General features: G+C 38.7%; 1 protein-coding gene across 1 annotated transcript in view; it reads right to left on the reverse strand.

Moving 5' to 3' along the window:
• The window catches only part of LOC124788761, a 249,014-nt gene that overhangs the window by 57,742 nt on the left and 166,260 nt on the right, over nt 1-25,012 (reverse strand). The window contains exon 8 of the mRNA XM_047256044.1: nt 4,454-4,581. Coding sequence (XP_047112000.1) covers nt 4,454-4,581 — 128 coding nt within the window. The remainder of the gene's footprint in view (nt 1-4,453; nt 4,582-25,012) is intronic.

The following is a 25,012-nucleotide window of genomic DNA, read 5'->3' on the forward strand; positions in this document are numbered from 1 at the left end:
GAATTCATGGAGGAAGAAATGATAATTTTGGCAAGTTGTAACTTAGTATTAGCATCAGTTTTATATAATAAAACTGTATTATTATTAGGATAGAGTTAGTTTTTGGCCAAAAAGGCCTTCTCTCGAAGGAAAAAAAAAAGACCCCCCCCCCCCCCCCCCGCCCTCCACACACACACAGTGCTCACACTCCCATGATCACTATCTCTGGCTGCCAAGGCCAGACTGCAAGCAGCTACACATGATGGGAGGAGCAATCTTGGTATTGGGAAGATGGGGGAGGGTGATAAGGTGCTGCTTATGGGAGCATTCAGGGATGAGGTGGAGAGAGGATAGGGCAGGTAGATACAGTCAGGAGGGGCAGGTAGAGGGGGGGGGGGGGGGGAGCAGCAACAGAAAAAAAGAGAAGTAAAAGGACTGGGATGTGTAGGTGGAACAGAGGGCTGTGCAGTGCTGGTGTGAGAACAGGGAAGAGGATAAGTGGTGAAGGACAATCACTAACAAATGTTGATGCCAGAGGGTTACAGGAACATAGGATATACTGCTGTGCAATTCAGAAAAGTTGCTGTTGGTAGTATAACATTATGCATATTTAGGCAAGCTAATTGGCTGCCCAGTTCGTATGAGGTAAGATGAATTTATAGTACAGTGAGCACTGCTGAATGCAGATCTCAAGGCACGCCGCAGCAGTTCATATGAGCGAACCTGTTGTGCCTTTGGCAGTGGTTACTCATATTTTAGGTACTTGGGTTATGCATGGCTCTGTTTAAAAAGTTGCAACCACTGTGCTGTGTGTGACTGGGTTCACAGGTAGCCCTGGCTTTGATGGGATAGGTGATGCTTGTGACCGGACAGGAGTAGGTGGTGGTGGTGGTGGTGGTGGTGGTGGTGGTGGAAGGACGTATAGGACAGGTTTTGCATCTATGTCTATTACGGGGATGTGAGCCATGAGGCAAGTGGTTGGGAGCAGGGGTTGTGTAGGATGGACAAGGATATTGTGTAGGTTCGGTGGGTGGTGGAATACCACTGTGAGGGGGGTGGGAAGGATAGTGGGTAGGACATTCCTCATTTCAGAGCATGATGAGAGGTAGTTGAAACCCTGGTGGAGAGAGTAATTCAGTTGCTCCAGAGCTGAGCAGTACTGAATCACGAGGGGAATACTCCTCTGTGGCCAGATGATGGGACTTCGGGAGGTGAGTGGTGATGGGAGTTCTGTTTCTGTACAAGGTTGTGAGGCTGATTATGGTCTGTGAAGACCTCAGTGAGGTGCTTGGTATATTTCAAGAGGGACTGCTCATCACTGCAGATGCGAAGACTCTAGGTAGCTGCGCTGTATGGAAGGGACTTCTTTGATATGGAATGGGTGGCAGCTGTTACAGCAGAGATATTGGTGGTGGTTGGTAGGTTTGATGTGGATGGAAGTACTGATGTAACCACCTTTGAGCTGGAGGTCACCATCGAGGGATGTGGCTTGTTGGGTTGAGGAGGACTAGGTGAAGTGAATGGGGGAGATGATGTTGAGGTTCTGGAAGAATATGGACAGTGTGTCCTCACACTTGATCCAGATCATGAAGATGCCATCAGTGAATCTGAACCAGGTGAGGCATTTGGGATTCTGGGTGGTTAGAAAGGATTCCTCTAGGTGGTCCGTGAATACCTTGGACTAAGATGGTGCCATGCGGGTGCCTGCTGCCATACCCCGGATTTGTTTGTAGGTGATCTTTTCAAAGGATAAATAATTGTGGTGAGGATATAGTTGGTGGTGACCAGGAAGGAGGTTGTAGGTTTGGAATCCATTGGGCGTTGGGGAAGGTAGTGTTCAATAGCACCAAAGGCCATGGGCACTAGGGATGTTAGTGTAAAGGGAGTTGGCATCAATAGTGACAAGCAGGGTACCATGTAATAAAGGAACAGGAACTGTGAAGAGGCAGAGGAGGAAATTATCAGTATCTTTTATATAGGAGGGCAGGTTGCAGGTAATAGGCTGAAGGTGTAGGTCTGTGAGACTAGAGCTTCTCTCAGTGGGATCATAATAACTGACCATAATTGAGTGTCCTGACTGGTTGGATTTATGAACTTCAGGAAGCATATAGAAGGATGGAGTGTGGGGAGTGGTAGGGGTGAGTAGAGAGATAGACTCTGGGGAGAGATTCTGGGATGGGCCTAAGGATTTGGGGAGAGACTGGATATCCTGCTGGATTTCTGGAATGAGCTCAATGTGGCTGAGTTTGTAGGATGAGTCTGACAGCTAGTGGAGTCCTTATGCCGGGTAATCTTTTTGGTTCAACACAATCGTGGTAGAGCCTCTGTCAGCCAGTAGGATTACAAGATTGTGGTCAGTTTTTAGATGGTGAATTACAGTTCTTTCTGCAGATATTAGGTTATCTTCCATTTTGAGAGATTTTTGGGAATGATGATGAGGCAAGGTTCAAGGTTAAAAAAATCTGGGAAGTTAACAGAGGGTGATTTTGGGGCAGTGGGGGTGGATGATGGTTGGATGCAGGAGTGAATTGAGTCAGGCAGGTTTCTTTGGTGGAGTGTGAGTGTCAGGGTTGGTGGTGAAAAAAGTTTACACTGCAGGGACTGGATGAAGGAGAGAAGGTCTTTAACAAGTCGTGCATGACTGAATTTAGAAGTGGAGCAAAAGGTGAGGCCTTTGGAATGGACTGATATTTCTGTGGAGCTAAGGCTTTTGGAGGAAAGGCTCATAACTGTGTTTCGGGTCTATTTAGGTTCTAGATTCTGTATGCCATGAGGAATGTCATACCCACTACTCTTGCCACCTCCTCACATTGGTATTCCAGCACCAAGTGAACCTACACAATATCCTTGCCCAACCCTACACAACCCCTGCTTCCAAACCCTTGCCTCATGGCTCACATCCCTGTAATAGACCTAGATGCAAGACCTGTCCCATACATCCTCCCACCATCACCTACTCCAGTCTAGTCACCTAACCCATCAAAGGCAGGGCTACCTGTGAAGCCAGTCGTGTCTTCTATAAGCTAAGGTGCGGTCACTGTGCTACATTCTATGTGGGCATGACAACCAACAAACTGTTCGTTCACATGAATGGCCACCAACAAACTGTGACCAAGAAACATTTGGGCTACCCAGTTACTGAGCACGTCACCCAACATAATGTTCTTCATTTTAATGAGTGCTTAACAGGCTGTGACACCAGCATCCCTCCTACCAAAAGCAGCTTTCCTGAATTGTGCAAGTGGGAACTCTCCCTGTGATATGTTCTACAGTTTTTATGACCCTCTGAGCCACAACTTTCGTTAATTATTGTTCTTCACCCACCTATTCCCTTCCATGTTCTCACTCCCTCACTACACAGCCTTCTGTTCCACTAATACATCCACAGCATTTTTAATTCTCACCTTTTCCACTGCCGCCCCCCTCCCTGCACTAGCTGGTCCACCCTCTCTCCACCTCATCCCTGTATGCTCCCAAAAGCAGCACTTTACCATCCCACAACTCTGCCCTGCTATCCCACCCCCATCCTGCCCCCATCCAGGTTGCTTCTGCCATCTTGTGCAGATGCTCACAGTCTGGCCTCAGCAGCCAGAAACTGTGGTAAAATATGTGTGAGATGCATTTGGGTGTGTCTAATTTGGAAGGAGGTCTTTTTGGCCAAAAGGTAGCTTGTTTGATAGTCTTTTTGTTGCACCTGTCTGCAACTCGTACTTCGATCAAGTGGTTCACATCATATACATTATGAGATCAATAAATCCAAAATTAAGAAGAAGTCTCCCTTTTAATGACTCAAGATTAAATAGCATATTACTTGCCAATGTACTAAAAGTGTACATCATAAACTTGTTTAGTTGGGAATTATATGATTACAGCACAGATATACTTGAAGGAAGAGACTGATAGTGATAAGTATCAAACCTAAGTTACTATTATTCTTTTTTATGTGCATACCTAACTTTTTCTTAAAGCTGAGTGGAGGATTGTCTTCCCTATAACTATTTTTTGATATCATAAAATACTTTCCATTATCAGTTTAAACAGCATAATTACTAAGCACTGTTAATCATAATAAAGTATTCTACTTCTACTCATACTAATTTAAAGATAAATTTGACTCAAAAACTAAGAAGCAGAAAAGTAGTTGTTTATTTTGCAAAGTTTCCTATAGCGTTCCATTTGAAAGATTTTTGGATCCTTCAAGTTGTCTCTGGAACATAGGGCATAATACAATATTTGTTCATACTCTTTGTTCATATTCATATTCCTCTCTCCTGTCAGATCATTACTGTATATTTTATTCAACGGATCATTTCCATTTTACTTAACAAATGAGTTAACACTATGCCAACTACAGCTGTCCATTGAGAGTGAATGCAGTTGTCTTTTAGAAAGAAAGATTATTCAATAGTTCAAAATTTATGAGCCATACATGTTGCTACTTGTTTGAAATAATTCATTAACATCAAATTATTACCTGCTTTAAATGAAAATGCATGGTCCACAGGTGGAGTACCACATTCCCCATGCTGATATAGTTTCAGGTCACACCATTCAACTGGATGAACATCACCTTCCGGTGTATATACATAGCCAGTTTCCAACCTGCAAGCAATATTCTGTTAACACCTGGCTTCTGTATCAAGCAGTTATCGCACAGGTTCCAATATAGAGGTTCCAATATAGAAGTGACTAAACAATGTTATTACACTTTTAGAACCAATTATTTAGTTCAAGTCAAAGAGCAAATAAAGTATTCTTTTTCATTCTTTTATGCAATTTATACCAATCTAGTCTTTCTTTGCACAGTGCATAGCGAAATATTTATTTTAAGGCAACTAACTGTAAATCATATTTTGCAAAGAGCAAGATCCATACAATACTGATAGGATGAAAAATTGACAGGGTGATGGAATTATTAGTCAATATTGCTATTTTGTGTTAGGTGTGTTTTATTTTGTAAAATTTCACACTCTGTAAGTATTGCCTTGTGCCATGAAAGCTGAAATTATTGTAAGGGTTTGGCTAGGTAATTTGATACTACCAGTTTCATAATGTAAATGTCCAGTACTTACCCCTGCCTAAAATATTAAATGAGTAATTTAGCTCTGATAGCTTTCCAAAATACCTACAGCTTTCAAGAATGATGTGGGTACTAAAGAAAGGATAAGCAGACAACATGAAAATGTAAGGACTGGCTTCTCTTTTATCTCATTTTTGAAGCATCATAGAATTGGTTATTGTCTTACAAGAAACTTTCTTGGTGACACATGGTTTGATTTCCAAAGCAGAAGCAGCACAAATTCATCCATAGTAGAGTCTACAAAAGTTATATATGATAAGTGTTCTGTGTCACAGCATATTATTGTGTCTAGCCAGGATATTTGCCACAGTTCCCCACAATATGTGGGGCTAGAATCATGAGGAACAAGAGTAATTAATGAGTTTTTTTGGTTATACTATAGCTAAAAGGGGGTGGGTCCAAGTATAACAAGATTTCAAGTAAAACACAATTTTTGATGAAGCCTCTGTCAGAGGATGACCGCTGCCTATGGATTATGGCTCTGAGGAATGCTTTATGTGCAGCCACAGGACGCTGTGTTATGACTCAAACTGTGTGCAATAGGCTGCATGATGTGCAACTTCACCCCCAACTTCCATGGTGAGGCCCATCTCTGCAACCATGACACCATGCAGCGTGGTACAGATGGGCCCAACAACATGCCAAATGGACCACTCAGGATTGGCATCACATTCTCTTCACTGATGGGTACTGCATATGCCTTCAACCAGACAATCGTCAGAGACATGTTTGGAGGCAACTTGGTCAGGCTGAACTTCTTAGACACACTGTCCAGTGAATGCAGCAAGGTGGAGGTTCTCTGCTGTTTTGGGATGGCATTCTGTGGGACTCATGTATGCTGCTAGTGGTCATGGAAGGCGCCATAACTACTGTACGATAAGTGAATGCCATCCTGCAACCATATCAGCAGCATATTGGTGAGGCATTCCTCTTCGTGGATATCAATTCACACCCCATCATGCACATCTTGTGAATGATTTCCTTCAGGATAACAACATCGCTGGACTAGAGTGGCCAGCATGTTCTCCAGACATGAACCCTATTGAACATGCCTGGGATAGACTGAAAAGGGCTGTTTATGGACAACTTGACCCACCAACCATTATGAGGGATCTATGCCAAATTGCTGTCGAGCAGCGGGACAATCTGGACCAACAGTGCCCTGATGAACATGTGGATAGTATGCCACGACGAATACAGACATGCATCAATGCAAAAGGATGTTCTACTGGGTATTTGAGGTACCAGTGTGTACAGCAATCTGGACCACCACCTCTGAATGTCTCTCTGTGTGGCAGTACAACATGCAATGTGTGGTTTTCATGAGCAATAAAAAGGGCGGAAATGATGTTTATGTTGATCTCTATTCCAATTTTCTGTACAGGTTCCAGAACTCTCAGAACCAAGGTGATGCAAAACTTTTTTTGATGTGTGTAAAATAAAAGAAGATATAAATCAACCACTGCAGAAAGCAAATTTTTTTAAAAAATATGAAAAAGGTGTAATGTTATCCTAGAATATATAAGTGAAATCATAATTCCAGGAAGTGTTTGAATTGTCTGCCTCCAGTACTGCAACACATCTGACACTTGTGTGCTGCTTATTGACTGACTGGTGATGCTTGGCATGTACAAACATCTTCACATCTTGCATTTACCCCACACTATGCCTTATGCTTTTCTACTTAATGCATGTGGTTTACACTTTCAACACCACAAATGAATTATGCATTTCATAGATGCAGGTGTTGCCAAGACTGGGAGAGGTTGTCCACAATACATAGGTTTCTGGTTTCTGTAGAAATTTTGTGCTCTATTTGACTGATACCAGTCAATTGTGGTTAGTGCGTGAGAATAGTGCATTGTATTTAGTATTGGTTTTCTCTAAGCTTCAGACCACAAAATCTATCAACAACATAAAAATGTTGCTGAATTTGATGAGCACCTCAGTTCAGGAGATTATGTTAATAAAAAATGAAAAGTTGGTCGAATGGCCCACAAACTAAAAACTTAAAAATTTGATGCCTAATAAACTGAGACAGATTGTGAGACTTGAAATTTCAAGTAAAATCTTCAGCAGACAGGTTAATGACAATGACAACAAATTTTTTTGTGATTTCAGGTAGAGCTAGTTGTCTATGTAATTTGAGTATGTTTTAAAGTTTCAGAACAATAAAAATTAGAAGTGATGTTCTTCTAATACTTTTTTTATCCAAGACTTTGTCATGAAATAATTACTTTACATAAGAAGTGAAACAAAGTTTAACTAAAATTCATAAACACTAAGAATTTCCATTTTGTATTACACAATCTCAGAAAACGTAACAGAAATATTTTATTTCCAAACTTTAAATAAGTAGCTCAGATGTGTAAATCAATCATTTGTTACCAAGCCATGAAGTATTACTGCCAGTCATATTCTTTGCAGAAGGTGAATTGTACTTAACCATATCTTGCTAAATATATATTATTATTTTTTACAAAGAGAATACAAAAATCTTTCGATGTAATTTGATTTGGAATGCAGAGACACTCGGACAACATATGGATACTATACCTCATATGGGTTTGTGCAACCATTCAGCCAATGTGCATTTGTTCACATGTCACATGTACCTGTACAGTTTAATGTAATTGAATATATGAAAACAAACAAACAAACAAACTACTCCCCAAGTGACAGCAGAACACACATATAAAGGTATTGACATTTGCTAGCTTCTGCAGTCAGTGGCTCCTCCTCTTTGCAGAAGAGTTGAAGGACAAGGAAGAGGGATGAATAAGAAGGGCTGGTGAAGTTTAGGAAATGAGAAGAGTTGGGAAAAGTCTCCCAGAACACGGGATCAGGGGAGACTTGCTGGACAGGACAGCATCTGACAAAACTTGAAAACCTAAGAGTTTAAAGGTGGAAGACAGGCTAATAAACAATACACAGATTTCCAGAATGAGATTTTCACTCTGCAGCGGAGTGTGCGCTGATATGAAACTTCCTGGCAGATTAAAACTGTGTGCCCGACCGAGACTCGAACTCGGGACCTTTGCCTTTCGCGGACAAGTGCTCTACCAACTGAGCTACCGAAGCACGACTCACGCCCGGTACTCACAGCTTTACTTCTGCCAGTACCTCGTCTCCTACCTTCCAAACTTTACAGAAGCTCTCCTGCGAACCTTGCAGAACTAGCACTCCGGAAAGAAAGGATATTGCGGAGACATGGCTTAGCCACAGCCTAGGGGATGTTTCCAGAATGAGATTTTCACTCTGCAGCGGAGTGTGCGCTGATATGAAACTTCCTGGCAGATTAAAACTGTGTGCCCGACTGAGACTCGAACTCGGGACCTTTGTCTTTCGCGGGCAAGTGCTCTACCAACTGAGCTACCGAAGCACGACTCACGCCCGGTACTCACAGCTTTACTTCTGCCAGTACCTCGTCTCCTACCTTCCAAACTTTACAGAAGCTCTCCTGCGAACCTTGCAGAACTAGCACTCCTGAAAGAAAGGATATTGCGGAGACATGGCTTAGCCACAGCCTAGGGGATGTTTCCAGAATAGACAGGTCAGGAAATAAAAGATATAGAAAATGAAAGGGGAGTGAAGAAAGGAATAGTTGCTGATAAGAAATGCTGAGACTGAAGAAATTAATGTAAATTAAGGCCAGGTGGATGGCCAGAACCAAGAATATGTTGTATTGCCAGTTCCCAGCTGTGGAGTTCTAAGAAGCTGGTGTCTGAGGGAAAAATACAGATGGAATGTGTGGTGAAACAGACACCAAGGTCATACTGTTATTCTGTATAACATGTTCTGAAACAGGTTCAGGTCATTGTGTGCTGCTAAGATACACCCTCTGCTTATGCCCATTCACCGTAATTAATAACTTGATGTTAGTCCTGTCAATGCAAAAGGCCGAATACTGTTTACATAACAGTTGGTACATGACAGGCATTATTTCACAGGTGGCTTTCTCCTGGAAAGTATATGTTTTGCTAGTTATGTGTCGTTTCAAAGGTAGCTCTCCCTTTTCTAGTATATGTTTTGCCAGTTACAAGGCTGGTATGGGTTGTGGGAGGAGAATGCAGAGGGAAAGTCTTACAGTAGGGATGGTCACAAGGATAGGAGCCACAGGGTAGGGAATCGGTGCAGAAGCAGCATAGGGTCTGACAAGGATACTGCCAACGTTGGGAGTGTGAAGGAAACCTATTCTAGGTGTGGTGGGCAAAATGTCGGACAAAATGGACTTCATTTCAGGGCATGATTTTAGGGAGTCATAGCCTTGTCGATGTAGCTGATTAATACACACAAGACCAGGATAATACTGAGTGATAAGAGGTGTACTCTCCAATTGTCTCTTTGATGGGATCAGCAGTAACAGGATTGGATGGGATGGCCTGGGAAAGCTGCCTTTGCCCTAGGCTGATCAATCTAACAGTTACAGGACCGAGAGATCAACACCAGCACCCAGCAGCAGCCGTGGAGTAATAGCACCACACAACGTGAAAGGTATCGACATGCCTGATACCCACCACTGACAAAGCCTACCCTCGCATGACCTGTCGCAGGCAGCAAGACATCCACTACTGCTCTTAGCATCCGACCTAACTATCGCAGAGGTTTTTTTCCCTTGTCTCTTGCCTTGGCACTTTTTTCTTTCCTCTGCCCTTCAAAACATTAACCATCATTTGACTTTTGACCCAATCTATCTCCAGATGAGCACATATTAATGGTTAACTTTAACCAGATGTACGCAAACATCACAGTACCCACATCCTGCGACACCCCACTTTAGTGATAACTAACCCCTTATGCAGAGATGGCAGTAAACTTTTTGAGTTGGCCATAAAAAAAGGGGGGGGGGGGGGGGGGAGGAGCCAAGCTTGTGCTCTCCTACAACTTCAGCAGAGAGATGACAACCATCTGTCTGTCCACCCAAATAAATCACTAATGTGTAAAAGAGCAGGTTGAACCCCATTGCTGGAACATGTTTCTGAGTGTAACATGGTTGTATTCTGTGGCTGCATCGCAACCTGTGGCATCTGTATCCTCTCTCCAATAACAGTTTTATGAACAATGTATGTGGAAATTGTCCTTAAAACACACCCTCATCTCATTCTCCTCCAGCCCCTCACCCACAGCCACCTCCATTCCCTGTGCCAATGCACCAATGCCAGTACCCTATCACATTTTATGTGACTATTGACATTCAGTGCCCCAATTATAAGTTTAGTTACTAAAAGCATAGGTTTGGATTAAGAAGGGAAAATAATACTGTCAAACTAAACTTGGAAAAAATCTAATTCTTTTATGGTTGCACCAAACATTTATGATTACATTATATTACCTGTATATCTTACCTTTAACATTGAACAGATAACATAGCAAAAAGCACACCTAATTTTTCACAGTATTAAGACATTTCAAATAATTTGCTTCATTCTTTAACAAAGCACAGAAACCACAGCAAAAACACATTTGAGGTTCCACTATATTAAGACACTTCAAATAATTTGCTCTGCACTGATTTTAATAAAGTTAAAAACGTCTGCTCAGACTTTCAGCAAGTGAGGTATGGAGTGTCTTAAGGGACAGCACATTCTACACATACATGACTTGACTGTAACAGGAAGCAACGATGTTATTATGTATGCCGACAATGGTTTCTTCTAGTTTACAGTGATGCAAACAAATTACTGGTGGAGCACTGAAAATGCTAAAAAATACTTAAGTGCCAATAACCTGTTTGTAAGTGAAAACTCTTGCAGATAAATACTACTAGAACAGCCCAGACACAAAACTTCAGACTAATGTTCTTTCCTGCATGAGATATACAATCGCACATTTCTGGGAGTTGCTGTAGACAAATCCTTCATGTGAAAGCAACTAATAAATAATATCTATTCTAAAAAAGATATGAACATATTCTTAATTAGGTTGATATTCATTATAGTAGATAGAGACAAATTATTAAAAACATACTATGGACTCATAAATAACCTGCTACACATTTTATATTCTGCCTACTATAATGTTTTCCTTACACGTACATGGCTATGTCTTATACTGATAATATTAGTTTGATGTGACTGTTTATATCTAACCCTTGTATATACGGTGTTGATTTATGGCTATGCATGTATGTTGAGAGCTAACTATTTTTCTATGTCCCGTTGTTATATGTTGCACAAGGTGCTTTTTCATATGTTCCATGTATTGTTTTAAATAATACTGCATGCACTAATTGCTCTTTGCTTATTAAGGTGCTGTTGTTTATTGTTCAAGTATATTTTAAATGAATAAGTTACATTCAAGAGTAATCCTTTAAACATAACAAAATACAGTGTGTCCATAATTAAAATTCCAATTTCCAAATGTTGTAAGAAGAGAACCACCGCTCAGAATTATGTCAAATCTGAACAGCATATTATTGACACAGGGGGAAACGTCATGGGGAAAAAAAGTATTAACAAAAATTTCACCAATAGCTGATGCTGTAAGTATCTTAACATAAATGGGGTCAGCTACAAATGACAGATGAATTGCATTATGGTGGCTATGGTTTGAGTTGCACATTACACCATCAGTACTGTTCAATATGCACAGATAGAGACAAGTTTGGCAGTCAACAGTTCTGGCACTATTAGTTGGGTAAGCCTGTAAAACCACAGTTTAATACTGTAAATAATTTGTATTGATTTATTATGAGTAATGCAAATTATATATTCTCTAATATGTAATGTCTTTGATCTACTTTAAAGAAGTGTAAAGGTTTTATGACATGTTTACTCTTTGCAAGTCAAGTTCTTTCTATTATTTGGAGGAGAGCAGCATTTAATTATGTTTATTTGTGTTGACTTCTTAATATGCTTAAATGATGAGATTTTTTAAAAATATGTTTGTTGGTAACTACATTGTAACTGGTTCATACATAGGAACTTTGCATTATATAAAGAAAAACCCAATGTAGTTCCCCTCTGCAACGGAAGCAAGTTGGCGTGCTAGGAAAGGTGGTGCTCGCCTAGGTGCCAAACAAGAGAGCACAGTGGGAAGTTGACAGCAATTAACTGATGAGCAAACAGTGCAGGTGAGGTTTATAGTATTACAAGTGGAATGGAATGGCCCCAGATTTAATATGTCACTGTAAAATGGTGCTCTCGATTTGGGAAAAGCTCTAAAATTATTATTAACAATGCCAAGAAGAGGTAAATAGAGCTTATTATTGCCAATGGAAAGTCCACCTAGCCACCACACACTCGCCACCTCGATTGCGCAACCACTTTGTCACACTCACGAAAGGTCAGAAATGTATTAATGTATGAACCAGTAATGTTGTGTTTGGTTTTATGGAAATATAATCCTAATGTTCAAAAATGTGTTTGAATAAAGTTTCCATCCAATGCACTTTTCCAAGTAGGATCCTCACTGTTAAGTGATGAAATCTGAAAATGTTGTTTGCATAAAAAGCATTAACAATTCTATGGTGCATTTTTTTGATGTGTGGCAAAGTTTTATGCCAGTACACTTAATGTGCTGGGCAAGAATTACATGTTTCTCATACACATAACAGTGACTGTCCATGTTTGAATGTTTTGAATTGTAACTAGAAAATGAACTTAAAAATCAGTTTAGGAAAGAGTATTACTTGGAAAAGAGAGTACTAATGTTTACTGATTTAAAATTGTTTTCAAAACTTACTTGTTTCACAAGTGGTACTATAAACATTTTGTCTAAAGGTTGTTTGAAGTAAAAGTTTACTGGAAATTGTCTCTGTTTTGTAGAGGTTATTGTCTGGGTAAAGAGTGTTAAAATAGTACAAACTTAATGATCTCAAATTGAAAGAATAGTCCAATCCTACCTTAATGATACATAAATTTGAAAGTGTATACAATTTTGTTGTTACAATGAAAGGGCTAGTTTGTGGGATCACATTTCTTTTCCATCATAACAAAAAGAATAAATCACCTTAGTAGGTTTCTAGCTAATGATTCTTGAAGTAATCACTGAGAAACAAAGATAGAAAGTTACTGTATACTGTGTGTCCTATTTGCTTCTGTATAGTGAATGTGTGTATTAATTGTACTTGACTATTATTATGTGCTATCTGGTCTTGTGTGGTTAGTGAAGGGCAGGTTTAAGCAGTATTAGTTAAAGACGAAAGTAATGATTAAAGTAAACAAGAGAAGGGTTCATTTGCAAATCTAGTGACTACTTGACTACTAAAGTGACAACTACTGCTACCCACAGTGTAATTTGTCCATTTGGGTGTGTTCATTGCATTTCATAGAACAGTATTTAATGGAAGTTCACTTTGAAGTAATAAAAACAGGTTCTTGATGAATAATGCTTTTACATAATTATGCCTAATTAGGCTGGTGACTGTGTAACTATTTCATTTAACAGTAATCAGTTACTGTTAGTCCTTGCAAAATTATTTCTTTCTGTCATGTACCTACAGCTATTCTTATGAAATTAAGGTTTGATTCCAATATTCCGTTTGGTAAACTTGGTCAAATTTCTAAATTCCTCTCAGATGGTAACATTTACTACACATTTAGGCCATATTTGGCAAATTTACCACCACTGTAGTGTTATACGTTGCTGCTTTGTGACAAAAATAAACCTTGTCATCACTAGGTAAACTGCATGCCAGTATAACGAGTGGAGCAATAGTGTTATAAGCCCATCCATTATGGCAAGGTCAATAAAACGATGACTTCAACGCACACCACACAGTCACTTTTGCAGAATTTAGTGGTACTTGCAGAATTTAGTGGTACTTGCTGATTGTGCAGATTTTGTGTTGCTCACATTCTGAAATTCTGTGTATTGACATGTTCTTAGAGATGGAAATAGGCTTCATCTGCCCACAGAATGTTCCATAGCCATTCACTGTCCACTTCCATGTGAGCAAAGAATTCTAGAGCGAATGTTTGTCTTGCTGGAAGGCCATCAGGAAGCATCACCTAAACACGGGTGATTTTCTATGAATACCGATGCAGGATGTTTTGTAGGATTTTATGCACCATGCTAACAGACACGTCCAGTGTTTGGGCAGTTCCCCATGCTGTGCATGTTTGTACACCACTGCTCGACCTGTCCTGCAATGCTGTGGCCACGTCTTCCATAGATGTCAGATCAACTGCTTTCCTGCTCCTTCCCCACTGCACTTCAAAAGAACCTGTCTTTTCAAATTTTCTAATAATTTTCTCCAGACCTTTAACAGGCATTGGACCAATGTCTTTTTTTCATACCCTAGAGTGTCCAGATCTTTTGCAGCACTAGTGGCATACAGTTACCATTCATGTAAAAGAGCTTCACCAGCAGTGCAACATCATTCATGACACACACACACACACACACACACACACACACACACACACACACACACTCTCTCACTCACTCACTCACTCTCTCTCTCTCTCTCTCTCTCTCGCTCTCTCACTCTCTCTTTGTAAACACTAGTGCCATCACAAACCAAAGATGACGAATGACAAAAATTACCAACAGTGAAATTAACAAAAAGAACAAACTTTCCCTCAGTTTTTTGATGAGTAAGGGAGCAGGATTCCATGCAGAATTCAAACAAAAACCACCAACCACCATCTCTTTTTGTTATTTTAATTTCAACAACTTCCTTAATAACACTATCCCAACAGCTGGAAGAGCATGACAGAGACTCTGTGTTGTTATATTCCATGGGATGACTGGTGTCAATGGTCTGTAATGGTGGATTTTCTCAGCTGTTGTAAGTGTTTGTGCCACTTATGCTCAGTACACTGGTCCTCCACAGTCATGATAGTCTGACCAACATATGACATCCAGAACTACGAGGAATACAATAGACATCCTCCTTATACAAACCAAGATCATCTTTTATGGGACCTAAAAGGACCCTGATCTTAGATGGTGGCCAAATACATGCCTTCATGTCATATTTCCACAAAATACGACCAATTCTGTTTGAAATACTCCCTGTGTAAATCAAATTGGCCATAGACTTTGGTGCCACTTCAATATTATCGTCACTCACCCAGTGCACAGTTGGTTGAGAGTGTAATGCATATCTAATCTGTCTTCCACTATAATCTTTCTGAGGAAAGATGACTTCAAGGTGGGCTAACTCAGCTGACAAACTCTCAGGGTCTGAGATGAGATGTGCCCTCTTAACCAAGATATGATGTAACCCTTCACATTGAGCTGGATGGGACAACTGTCAGCCTGCAGATACATGTCAGTGTGAGTTGGCTTCGTGTAAACAGCATGTCCCAATGTACCATCCAACTACCTTCTGATGAGCACGTTCAAGGAAGGGAAGACAGCCATCCTTTTCCACCTCCATCATGAAATGAATATTTGGACAGATTGAATTCAAGTGTTCTAAAAAGTCATTCAAATTTTTGCTGCCATGAGGCCAAAAAGGAAAAGTATCATCTACACATCTGAAAAAAAACACGCAAGTTTCAAATCTGGCAACTCAAAGGCACGTTCCTTGAAATCTTCCACAAACACATTGACAATAATAGGTGACCACAGGCTTCCCATCACAACTCCACCTGTTTGCTTGTAGTTTCTGTGGAAATTGAGGCTTTTAATTTGCTTCCACAGGGTTTACTTGCTGCAGTCTTGTCTTGACAATGGCAGGGTGTGTTCCTGTCAATATATTGGCAGTTGTAGACGGCATCACATGACTGTATTCCAGTAAGTTATTTGAACAGCCCATGCACTGCACATCTGTTGATGTGCTTATTTTGTCGCTTGTGGTGCCATCTATCGATAAAATTTTCATTAAATGCTTTTTATTCCTTGTCATTTCCTCATGCATCAATAAAATGCAGTTCAAATTTGACATCATTCTGAACAGTGGTTCTCTTTCTCCATCGTTTTGAAACTGGAATTTAAATTGTTGTCACCCTGTAGTTACTGATCTTTAAAACAATAATTTATCAAGAAGTTAAGGACCCAGATAAAAGCAAGTAGAAAACAGGATACCTAACTATTCATTGGCTATTATAGAAGAGCTCTCAATCAGGTTAGTGACACAATGCATACCAGCAAATAGTTGGAAGTAGCATCAGCAGGCAGATTATCTGCGATGAATGAAAGACTACTAATTATTTTGTTGATCATCATTAAAAGTACAGTCAGGAAAGTCAGTTATCTGCCTTAAATCCAAAGACAGTAAATTTGTCTGCTATCAGTGGATTCTATTAAGTCACAGTTATAACTTTTGACAGAGGATCATTACAGAAATGTCTGTTACATCTCTTGGTGATTTATACTAGATTTAACAATAAAGTTGAAAAAGTTGCATTCAGAAGCAATCAGACAGCAAGTTAAGCCAAGAAGAGAAGAAACTGAACAGAATTGAAAGTCTTGGATTGAGAAAGATAACGAGGAAAAATTTTCATAGGTTTAAATCTCAGCAGCAATATAGCCAGGAAAACATCAGATTGCAAGTCTACTAGTCAAATGTTTAAAAAACAATTAGAAATGCTATATGGCAAGAAATCAGACTGAACACTTGAAGGACTACAGTGAAATTTCTTTAGTTACAAATACAATATTAGTAAGTCATTCATTCAGAACTGTATGCAGATTTAAGAATACATAGAAGTTTTAGTGGCAGAAGGTGAAGCTGTGAAAGAGAGCTGGATTATGTCATGAATTCTCAAAATGTTACAGCCAAAACTTCATCACTTCCATGCTGCTGAGGATAATGTAACAGCATTTGACAAAAATCTCACCACATTATTTAAATGTTTGCATCTGGAAGGATGTAAATATAATAGTCAAACATGTCTGAAAATGCTCTCACTCAAAACAAAATGAACACTTTGTCAAAGGAAGTCAGCAGTAAAAATCTACAGTTCAATGTGTCAAATGTATAAAAAACAGGCATATGAAGAAACAGTGCAGAAATAAAACATATGTTAAATATTTAGCACATTGTAGAGACAATTACTCATGCAGCAACTGCAAATCAAAGGGTTATTTTGCCAGGGAACGTCCAAATGTTAGCATCAGACAGAAATGACACAAGCAAAAAACTTGACAGCAAAGAACTGAAAGGTTTCAAAGGAGAAGGACTATTTTATGTTGCCAATATGAATGACATAAATTTGCTGTCTGATCAGTAAAATGCTTCGTACCAAGATCATGGTGCATGCAACACATGACATTTAGAAGGAACTTGTTAATAAACTGTGTAATATTAAATCAACCTATAGTGTTAATTGGCAGTGCTACCGAGTGAGAAGGAACTGGAGTAGGAGACACTGAATTAAAAGATTATGATTGTGAACAATGGTATCACATAGTCCTGGAAAAATTTTTATATATACTGAATACAAACTTTAATTTATTTTCTGTAGTCTTATGTAAAGGATACATTCAGACTGGAAATGTGAACCTCTCAATTTTCAAAACCACTGACAATATGGAATCTTTAGGAATAAGCAGACATGAATATCAGCTGTATAAAATGTTGTTTTGTACAAAAGAGTCCAACAAATGTTTGACTTTTTAACTGAAACTGTTATGCCACTGGACTTTCATGCAGAAAGCAATGATGACCAAAACACACATTCAAAGGAGGTTACAGCAGAATTAGCCGCCATCCCAGGCTATCCCAATAGCAAAAACGATGAAAACTCAACACTAGTAGAAGTAAGAGTAACATCAACAAAAATAGAGGCAGAAACACCAGCACAACTGCCACCAGTGTCACTAAAAGCAGCAGTACCAGAAACAGCAGACACAGCACCGTCAGCAGCAGCACAATCAACAGAAGCAGTACAGACAACAGGAGCAGCAGCAGTTCCAACATCAGCAGTGGCAGAAAAGTACACAACCTCACATGGAGCAACAAGCAGACGGAAGAGAGTGCCTCCCTCCCATCTGCAAGATTTTTTAGTCACAAGCATGATGAAAAAGAAACCTCCAAGATAAGTAACATTAAATCTCTAACAGTGCTTCACCAAAACATTCAGAGTATAAAAAGCAAAGTGCAACAGCTAGAAGTTGAGTTACAATCCTTAGACAGTCCAGTTATCTGCATCACAGAGCACTGGTGCAAAGTCAATGAAATTCAATACATAAATTTGCCCTCATATGTACTAGCTTGTTCTTATTGCAGAAACTCAATGAAAGGTGGAGGATCATGTATTTTTGTTAAGAGTGGTATTTCATTTAAAGTCAGGAATGATATTATCCTACTAAGTGTAGACAAGCATTTTGAAGTGTCAGCAGTAGAGATACCAGCTGTAGATATGCCCAAAAAACTAATTGTACTATGTGTATACCGTTCTCCCAGTGGTGATTTAGAAACATTCTTTTCAAAACTTATGCAAAGCCTAGAACAAGTGTCATCCCTGAAAAGTAATATACTCTTGTGTGGTGACTTAAACATTAACACAGCTAAGGCAGATGAAACCAGTAACACTTTTCTGAATATTCTGAATAGTTTTGGCATGTCCTCTTTAGTTAATTGTGCAACAAGAATAACCAAACACTCAACATCTACCATTGACCATGTAGCTACAGATATAGGTGGGGAAAACTGTGTCATAACTGTCAAAAATCTTGGACTGTCAGATCATTTATGCCAAATCATAAAAGTAAAAGCTTCTGTAGAAAAACCAGTAAACCTCCACATGTTTAAAAGAGTCTACTCAGACGCAGCAATACAAAAATTTTGCTTACAATTAAGACATGAAAGATGGGAAGAAGTATATTCAGAAAATAATGTGAATCAGAAATTCTCCAAATTCATGTCGGAGTTTAAGATAATATTCGAAGAAGCCTTCCCCAAAGCACTAAGTTCTACTGGAACATCCACCAAAAATAAGTGGATTACCACAGGAATTAGAAAATCTGCCCAAACTTTTAAATACCTAAACTCTATAAAAAACAACAACAGTGATCCAGATTTTCTTCATTACTACAGAAACTACAAAAAAATCTATAGGAAGGTGCTCAATGTTGCAAAAAAAAGGCCAATGATAGACTAATAAATCTAGCAAAAAATAAAAGTAAAGCTACATGGACTATAGTGAAACAAGAGACAGGAACAGCAACACAAAGGCAAATAAACACCCAAATCAGGAACAAAGAAAACCTAACAAGTACCCCAAAAGAACTAGCAAACTTTGTTAATTCTTACTTTAGTAGTATAGCTACAAAGTTACAGGAAAATTTTTCAAAATCTCATAATCCACGAACACGGGAATATACATCAAATTCAATGGTATTGCTACCCACTACTGAGGAAGAAGTATGTAATGTGGTAAGGAAATTAAAGAGCAAAAATTCAGCAGGTTTAGATGAAATTCCAATGTCTGTGCTGAAAAAATGCATAAATAGTATCAAAGCCCCCCTAACCAATATCATAAATGAATCTTTCAAAGCCGGTTGTTTCCCTGATTATCTGAAACATGCAAAAATTTTACCTCTACACAAAAAAGATGATGTAGAAAACATTGAGAACTACAGGCCAATTGCCCTACTGTCATCATTTTCCAAAATAATAGAGTCCATAATGAAGAACAGACTTATGAGCTATCTAAACAAATACAACCTTCTTTCAAATGACCAATTTGGTTTCAGACCAGGCAGAGATACAGAAATGGCAATAGCACATTTCACTAAAGTGGTTCTAGAAGCACTGGATGAAGGCAACTATGTATCTGGCATATTCCTTGACCTGTCAAAGGCCTTTGATACAGTTGACCACCAGAATCTATTACTTAAGTTAGAAGCACTAGGAGTAAGAGGGGTAATCAACAAATGGTTCCATTCATACCTTAAAAATAGAGTACAGTGGGTAGAGATCTCGCATGTCTCCAGTAGATCAAAGTTCATAGAAAAACACCTGTCAGATCCACAGCATATTAATATTGGGGTCCCTCAGGGAAGTGTGCTGGGTCCGGTGTTGTTCTTGATTTATATAAATGACTTTCCACAATATATCCGACATGGAGAGAAGATATTGTTTGCCGATGACAGCAATATTATAATCACCAGTGAGACATCAGCACAAATGTTGGAAAATTGTAATGAATCACTGAAAGATGTCTACAAATGGTCTACAGAGAATAAAGTGACCTTAAATATTAAGAAAACAAATAGCATACGCTTTAGAATAAACAGAAAAACAGTCCCCTAAAGTTAAAGCTACATAACACCTCTGTAGACGAAGTGCCCACCACAATATTCCTAGGGTTGCATATTGACAGCCAGCTTAGGTGGAGTGAACATGTTAAAAAACTCACAAAAAAGATATCTACAACGTGTTACGCACTTAGAGTTCTCTCCTCAGTATGCAGCGATGAATGTCTAAGAACTGTATATTTTAGCTATGTACATTCAGTCATAAGCTATGGGATAATTTTCTGGGGAAATAATGTACTCAACTTACAAACAGTTTTTAAAGTGCAGAAGAGAGCAGTGAGAATTATAACTAAAAGCAGTAAGTGGGCTCACTGCAGAGAACTATTCAAAATACTTGGTATTCTAACTGTTCCCTGTTTATTTATGTTCCACACTATAGTATATATAAAGAAAAATATAGTGAATTATAGTACAAACAGCATTTTACACAGCTATAGCACAAGAACAAGCCACTGCCTTCATCTAGATAGGAGAAACAAGCATAAGACCCAAAAAAGTTTCTTGTATCAGGGTGTAAAATTGTATAACAAGCTGCCACAGGAAATCAAAGAAATTAACAGCATGTACTGTTTCAGAAAAACTCTTAAACTGTATTTTCAGGAACACTGTTTTTACACAGTAAGTGAATATTTAAATGTTTGAATGTAATTTAAGTGACATAATGACATTGTATTGTATATTCTGTAAATGTACAACAAGCTGCACAGGACATCAAAGAAATTAACAACATGTACTGTTACAGAAAACCCTTAAACTATATTTTCAGGAACACTGTTTCTAAACAATAAGTGAATATTTAATTGTTTGAATGTAATTTAAGTGATAAATGTCATTGTATTTGTATACTCTGTAAATGCATATAAAAGTGTCAATGTATCTGCAAAAATCACTGTATCCAAACTGACAACATCCATACATTGCAAAATGTCTACGGATGGCTAATCAAATAAATAAATAAATAAATAAATAAATAAATAAATAAATTTAAGTTAAAATGTGGCATGAAGAGTTACCACATCAAAATGTCACTTATGTTAGAGACATACTAAAAAGATATGGCACTATGTATGTGTTGGTTGTATATGTCACAACTGTCACAAACAATGTCACAAATCACATCCAACAAATACAAAGATTGTTAAACATGCCCTCGATGTAATTCGTATCGACTTGTGTGAAATCAACCTCAAGTTATTTAAAGATGATTTTTTTCCATTTCTGAAATATTTATTTTCTGAAGACAAAGATGAAGCTGTTGTCAAATTGCAAACTTTCAAGAAATAGGAAGAAAATCAGTTTGAGAAGAAAGTAAAATGTCTTAAGTTTGACAATGGTTCTAAAATCAAGAATGCTCTCACTAAAAAGCTTTTAGGTGAACACGCAGTGTTTCACATTATAGCCAACATGTACACATCTCAACTAAGTGGAAGAATTGAAGGAGAAATGCACACAGTTGTTGAGTCAGCACAATCAGCTGAATGACAATCTCTGGGCCAAAGCAATAAATTATGCAGTCTCTACATCAAATCAAATTGGAGCAAGTTCAATAAAAGGCAAAAGTCTTTCTGAATTGTGGTTTGGCCAAAAAACAGATATTATTGAGTTGAGAAGATTTTGGTGTGACTGTTATGTTTTGATTGAGGATCACAAACTAAGAAAGACTGAAAAGAAATCAAAGAAAGAAATCTTCATCTGATATGACTTGGATTTTCACTGCTACAGAATCATCCAACCTGATTAAAGGACATCAATGCTCCTGATAATATCATATTTGATGACAGAATAAAAGATAAAGAAGAAATTACTATAGTAAAGTCTGTCACATGAGCAAATAAGAACAAAATTGAGTACCAGTATCTAGAAGAAAACCAGATACCTGATGATTGATTGGGTGATGTATCCAAAGAGTGAAGTGCGTAAATCAGAAGTTTGAAATAACATTTTACAGAATATTTCAATATCAAATGTCATATCTATGGAGCGAAATTAAAAAAGTTCACAAGGAATTTTTGTAAATCAGTTTATACATACATATGAAAACTTTTAAGACAGTTTAAGTATGATGATTTGAATCCAGTATCTACACTATGGAGCATAGAATACTGGAAATTGAAGGTACTGCAAATGACTGAAGCCCACAGAGAAGCTATTGGGATTTTTTGTACTTTGCAATAATATGTCATCTAGATGTTGTTGTTGTTGTTGTTGTTGTTGTTGTCCTGAGACTGGTTTGATGCAGCTCTCCATGCTACTCTATCCTGTGCAAGCTTCTTCATCTCCCAGTACTTACTGCAACATACATCCTTCTGAATCTGCTTAGTGTATTTATCTCTTGGTCTCCCTCAATGATTTTTACCCTCCATGCTGCCCTCCAATGCTAAATTTGTGATCCCTTGATGCCTCAGAACATGTCCTACCAACCAGTCCCTTCTTTTTGTCAAGTTGTGCCACAAACTCCTCTTCTCCCCAATTCTATTCAATACCTCCTCATTAGTTATGTGATCTACCCATCTAATCTTCAGCATTCTTCTGTAGCACCACATTTCGAAAGCTTCTATTCTCCTCTTGTCCAAACTATTTATCGTCCATGTTTCACTTCCATACATGGCTACGCTCCATAAAAATACTTTCAGAAACGACTTCCTGACACTTAAATCTATACTCGATGTTAACAAATTTCTCTTCTTCAGAAACGCTTTCCTTGCCATTGCCAGTCTACATTTTATATCCTCTCTACTTCGACCATCATCAGTTATTTTGCTCCCCAAATAGCAAAACTCCTTTACTACTTTAAGTGTCTCATTTCCTAATCAAATTCCCTCAGCATCACCCGACTTAATTCGACTACATTCCATTATCCTTGTTTTGCTTTTGTTGATATTCATCTTATACCCTCCTTTCAAGACACTGTCCATTCTGTTCAGCTGCTCTTCCAAGTCCTTTGTTGTCTCTGACAGAATTACAATGTCATCGGCGAACCTCAAAGTTTTTATTTCTTCTCCATGGACTTTAATACCTAATCCGAATTTTTCTTTTGTTTCCTTTACTGCTTGCTCAATATACAGATTGAATAACATCGGGGATAGGCTACAACCCTGTCTCACTCCCTTCCCAACTGCTGCTTCCCTTTCATGCCCCTCGACTCTTATAACTGCCATCTGCTTTCTGTACAAATTGTAAATAGCCTTTCACTCCCTGCATTTTACCCCTGCCACATTTAGAATTTGAAAGAGAGTATTCCAGTCAACATTGTCAAAAGCTTTCTCTAAGTCCACAAATGCTAGAAATGTAGGTTTGCCTTTCCTTAATCTATTTTCTAAGGTAAGTCGTAGGGTGAGTACTGCCTCACGTGTTCCAACATTTCTGCGGAATCCAAACTGATCTTCACCGAGGTTGGCTTCTACCAGTTTCTCCATTCGTCTGTAAAGAATTCGCGTTAGTATTTTGCAGCTGTGACTTATTAAGTTGATAGTTCGGTAATTTTCACATCTGTCAACACCTGCTTTCTTTGGGATTGGAATTATTATATTCTTCTTGAAGTCTGAGGGTATTTCGGCAGTCTCATACATCTTGATCACCAGATGGTAGAGTTTTGTCAGGACTGGCCCTCCCAAGGCCGTCAGTAGTTCCAATGGAATGTTGTTTACTCCCGGGGCCTTGTTTCGACTCAAGTCTTTCAGTGCCCTGTCAAACTCTTAATGCAGTATCGTATCTCCCATTTCATCTTCATCTATATCCTCTTCCATTTCCATAATATTGTCCTCAAGTAGACCCTCTATATACTCCTTCCACCTTTCTGCTTTCCCTTCTTTGCTTAGAACTGGGTTTCCATCTGAGCTCTTGACATTCATACAAGTGGTTCTCTTTTCTCCAAAGGTCTCATTGATTTTCCCGTAGGCAGTGTCTATCTTACCCCTAGTGAGATAAGCCTCTACATCCTTACATTTGTCCACTAGCCATGCCTGCTTAGCCATTTTGCACTTCCTGTCTACTTCATTTTTGAGACGTTTGTATTCCCTTTTGCCTGCTTCATTTACTGCATTTTTATATTTTCTCCTTTCATGAATTAAATTCAATATTTCTTCTGTTACCCAATGATTTCTACTAGCCCTCATCTTTTTACCTACTTGATCCTCTGCTGCCTTCACTACTTCATCCCTCAGAGCTACCCATTCCTCTTCTACTGTATTTCTTTCCCCCATTCCTGTCAATTGTTCCCTTATGTTCTCCCTGAAACTCTGTACAACCTCTGGTTCTTTCAGTTTATCCAGGTCCCATCTCCTTAAATTCCCACCTTTTTCCAGTTTTTTTAGTTTTAATCTACAGTTCATAACCAATAGATTGTGGTCAGAGTCCACATCTGCCCCTGGAAAAGTCTTACAATTTAAAACCTGGTTCCTAAATCTCTGTCTTACCATTATATAATCTATCTGATACCATCTAGTATCTCCAGGATTCTTCCATGTATACAACCTTCTTTTATGATTCTTGAACCAAGTGTTAGCTATGATTAAGTTATGCTCTGTGCAAAATTCTACCAGACGGCTTCCTCTTTCCTTTCTCTCCCCCAATCCATATTCACCCACTATGTTTACTTCTCTCCCTTTTCCTACTCTCGAATTCCAGTCACCCATGACTATTAAATTTTCATCTCCCTTCACTACCTGAATAATTTCTTTTTTCTCATCATACATTTCATCAATTTCTTCATCATCTGCCGAGCTAGTTGGCATATAAACTTGTACTACTGTAGTAGGCATGGGCTTCGTGTCTATCTTGGCCACAATAACGCGTTCA

This window comes from Schistocerca piceifrons, chromosome 3 (genome assembly GCF_021461385.2).
Source record: "Schistocerca piceifrons isolate TAMUIC-IGC-003096 chromosome 3, iqSchPice1.1, whole genome shotgun sequence".
Lineage (NCBI taxonomy): Eukaryota > Metazoa > Arthropoda > Insecta > Orthoptera > Acrididae > Schistocerca > Schistocerca piceifrons.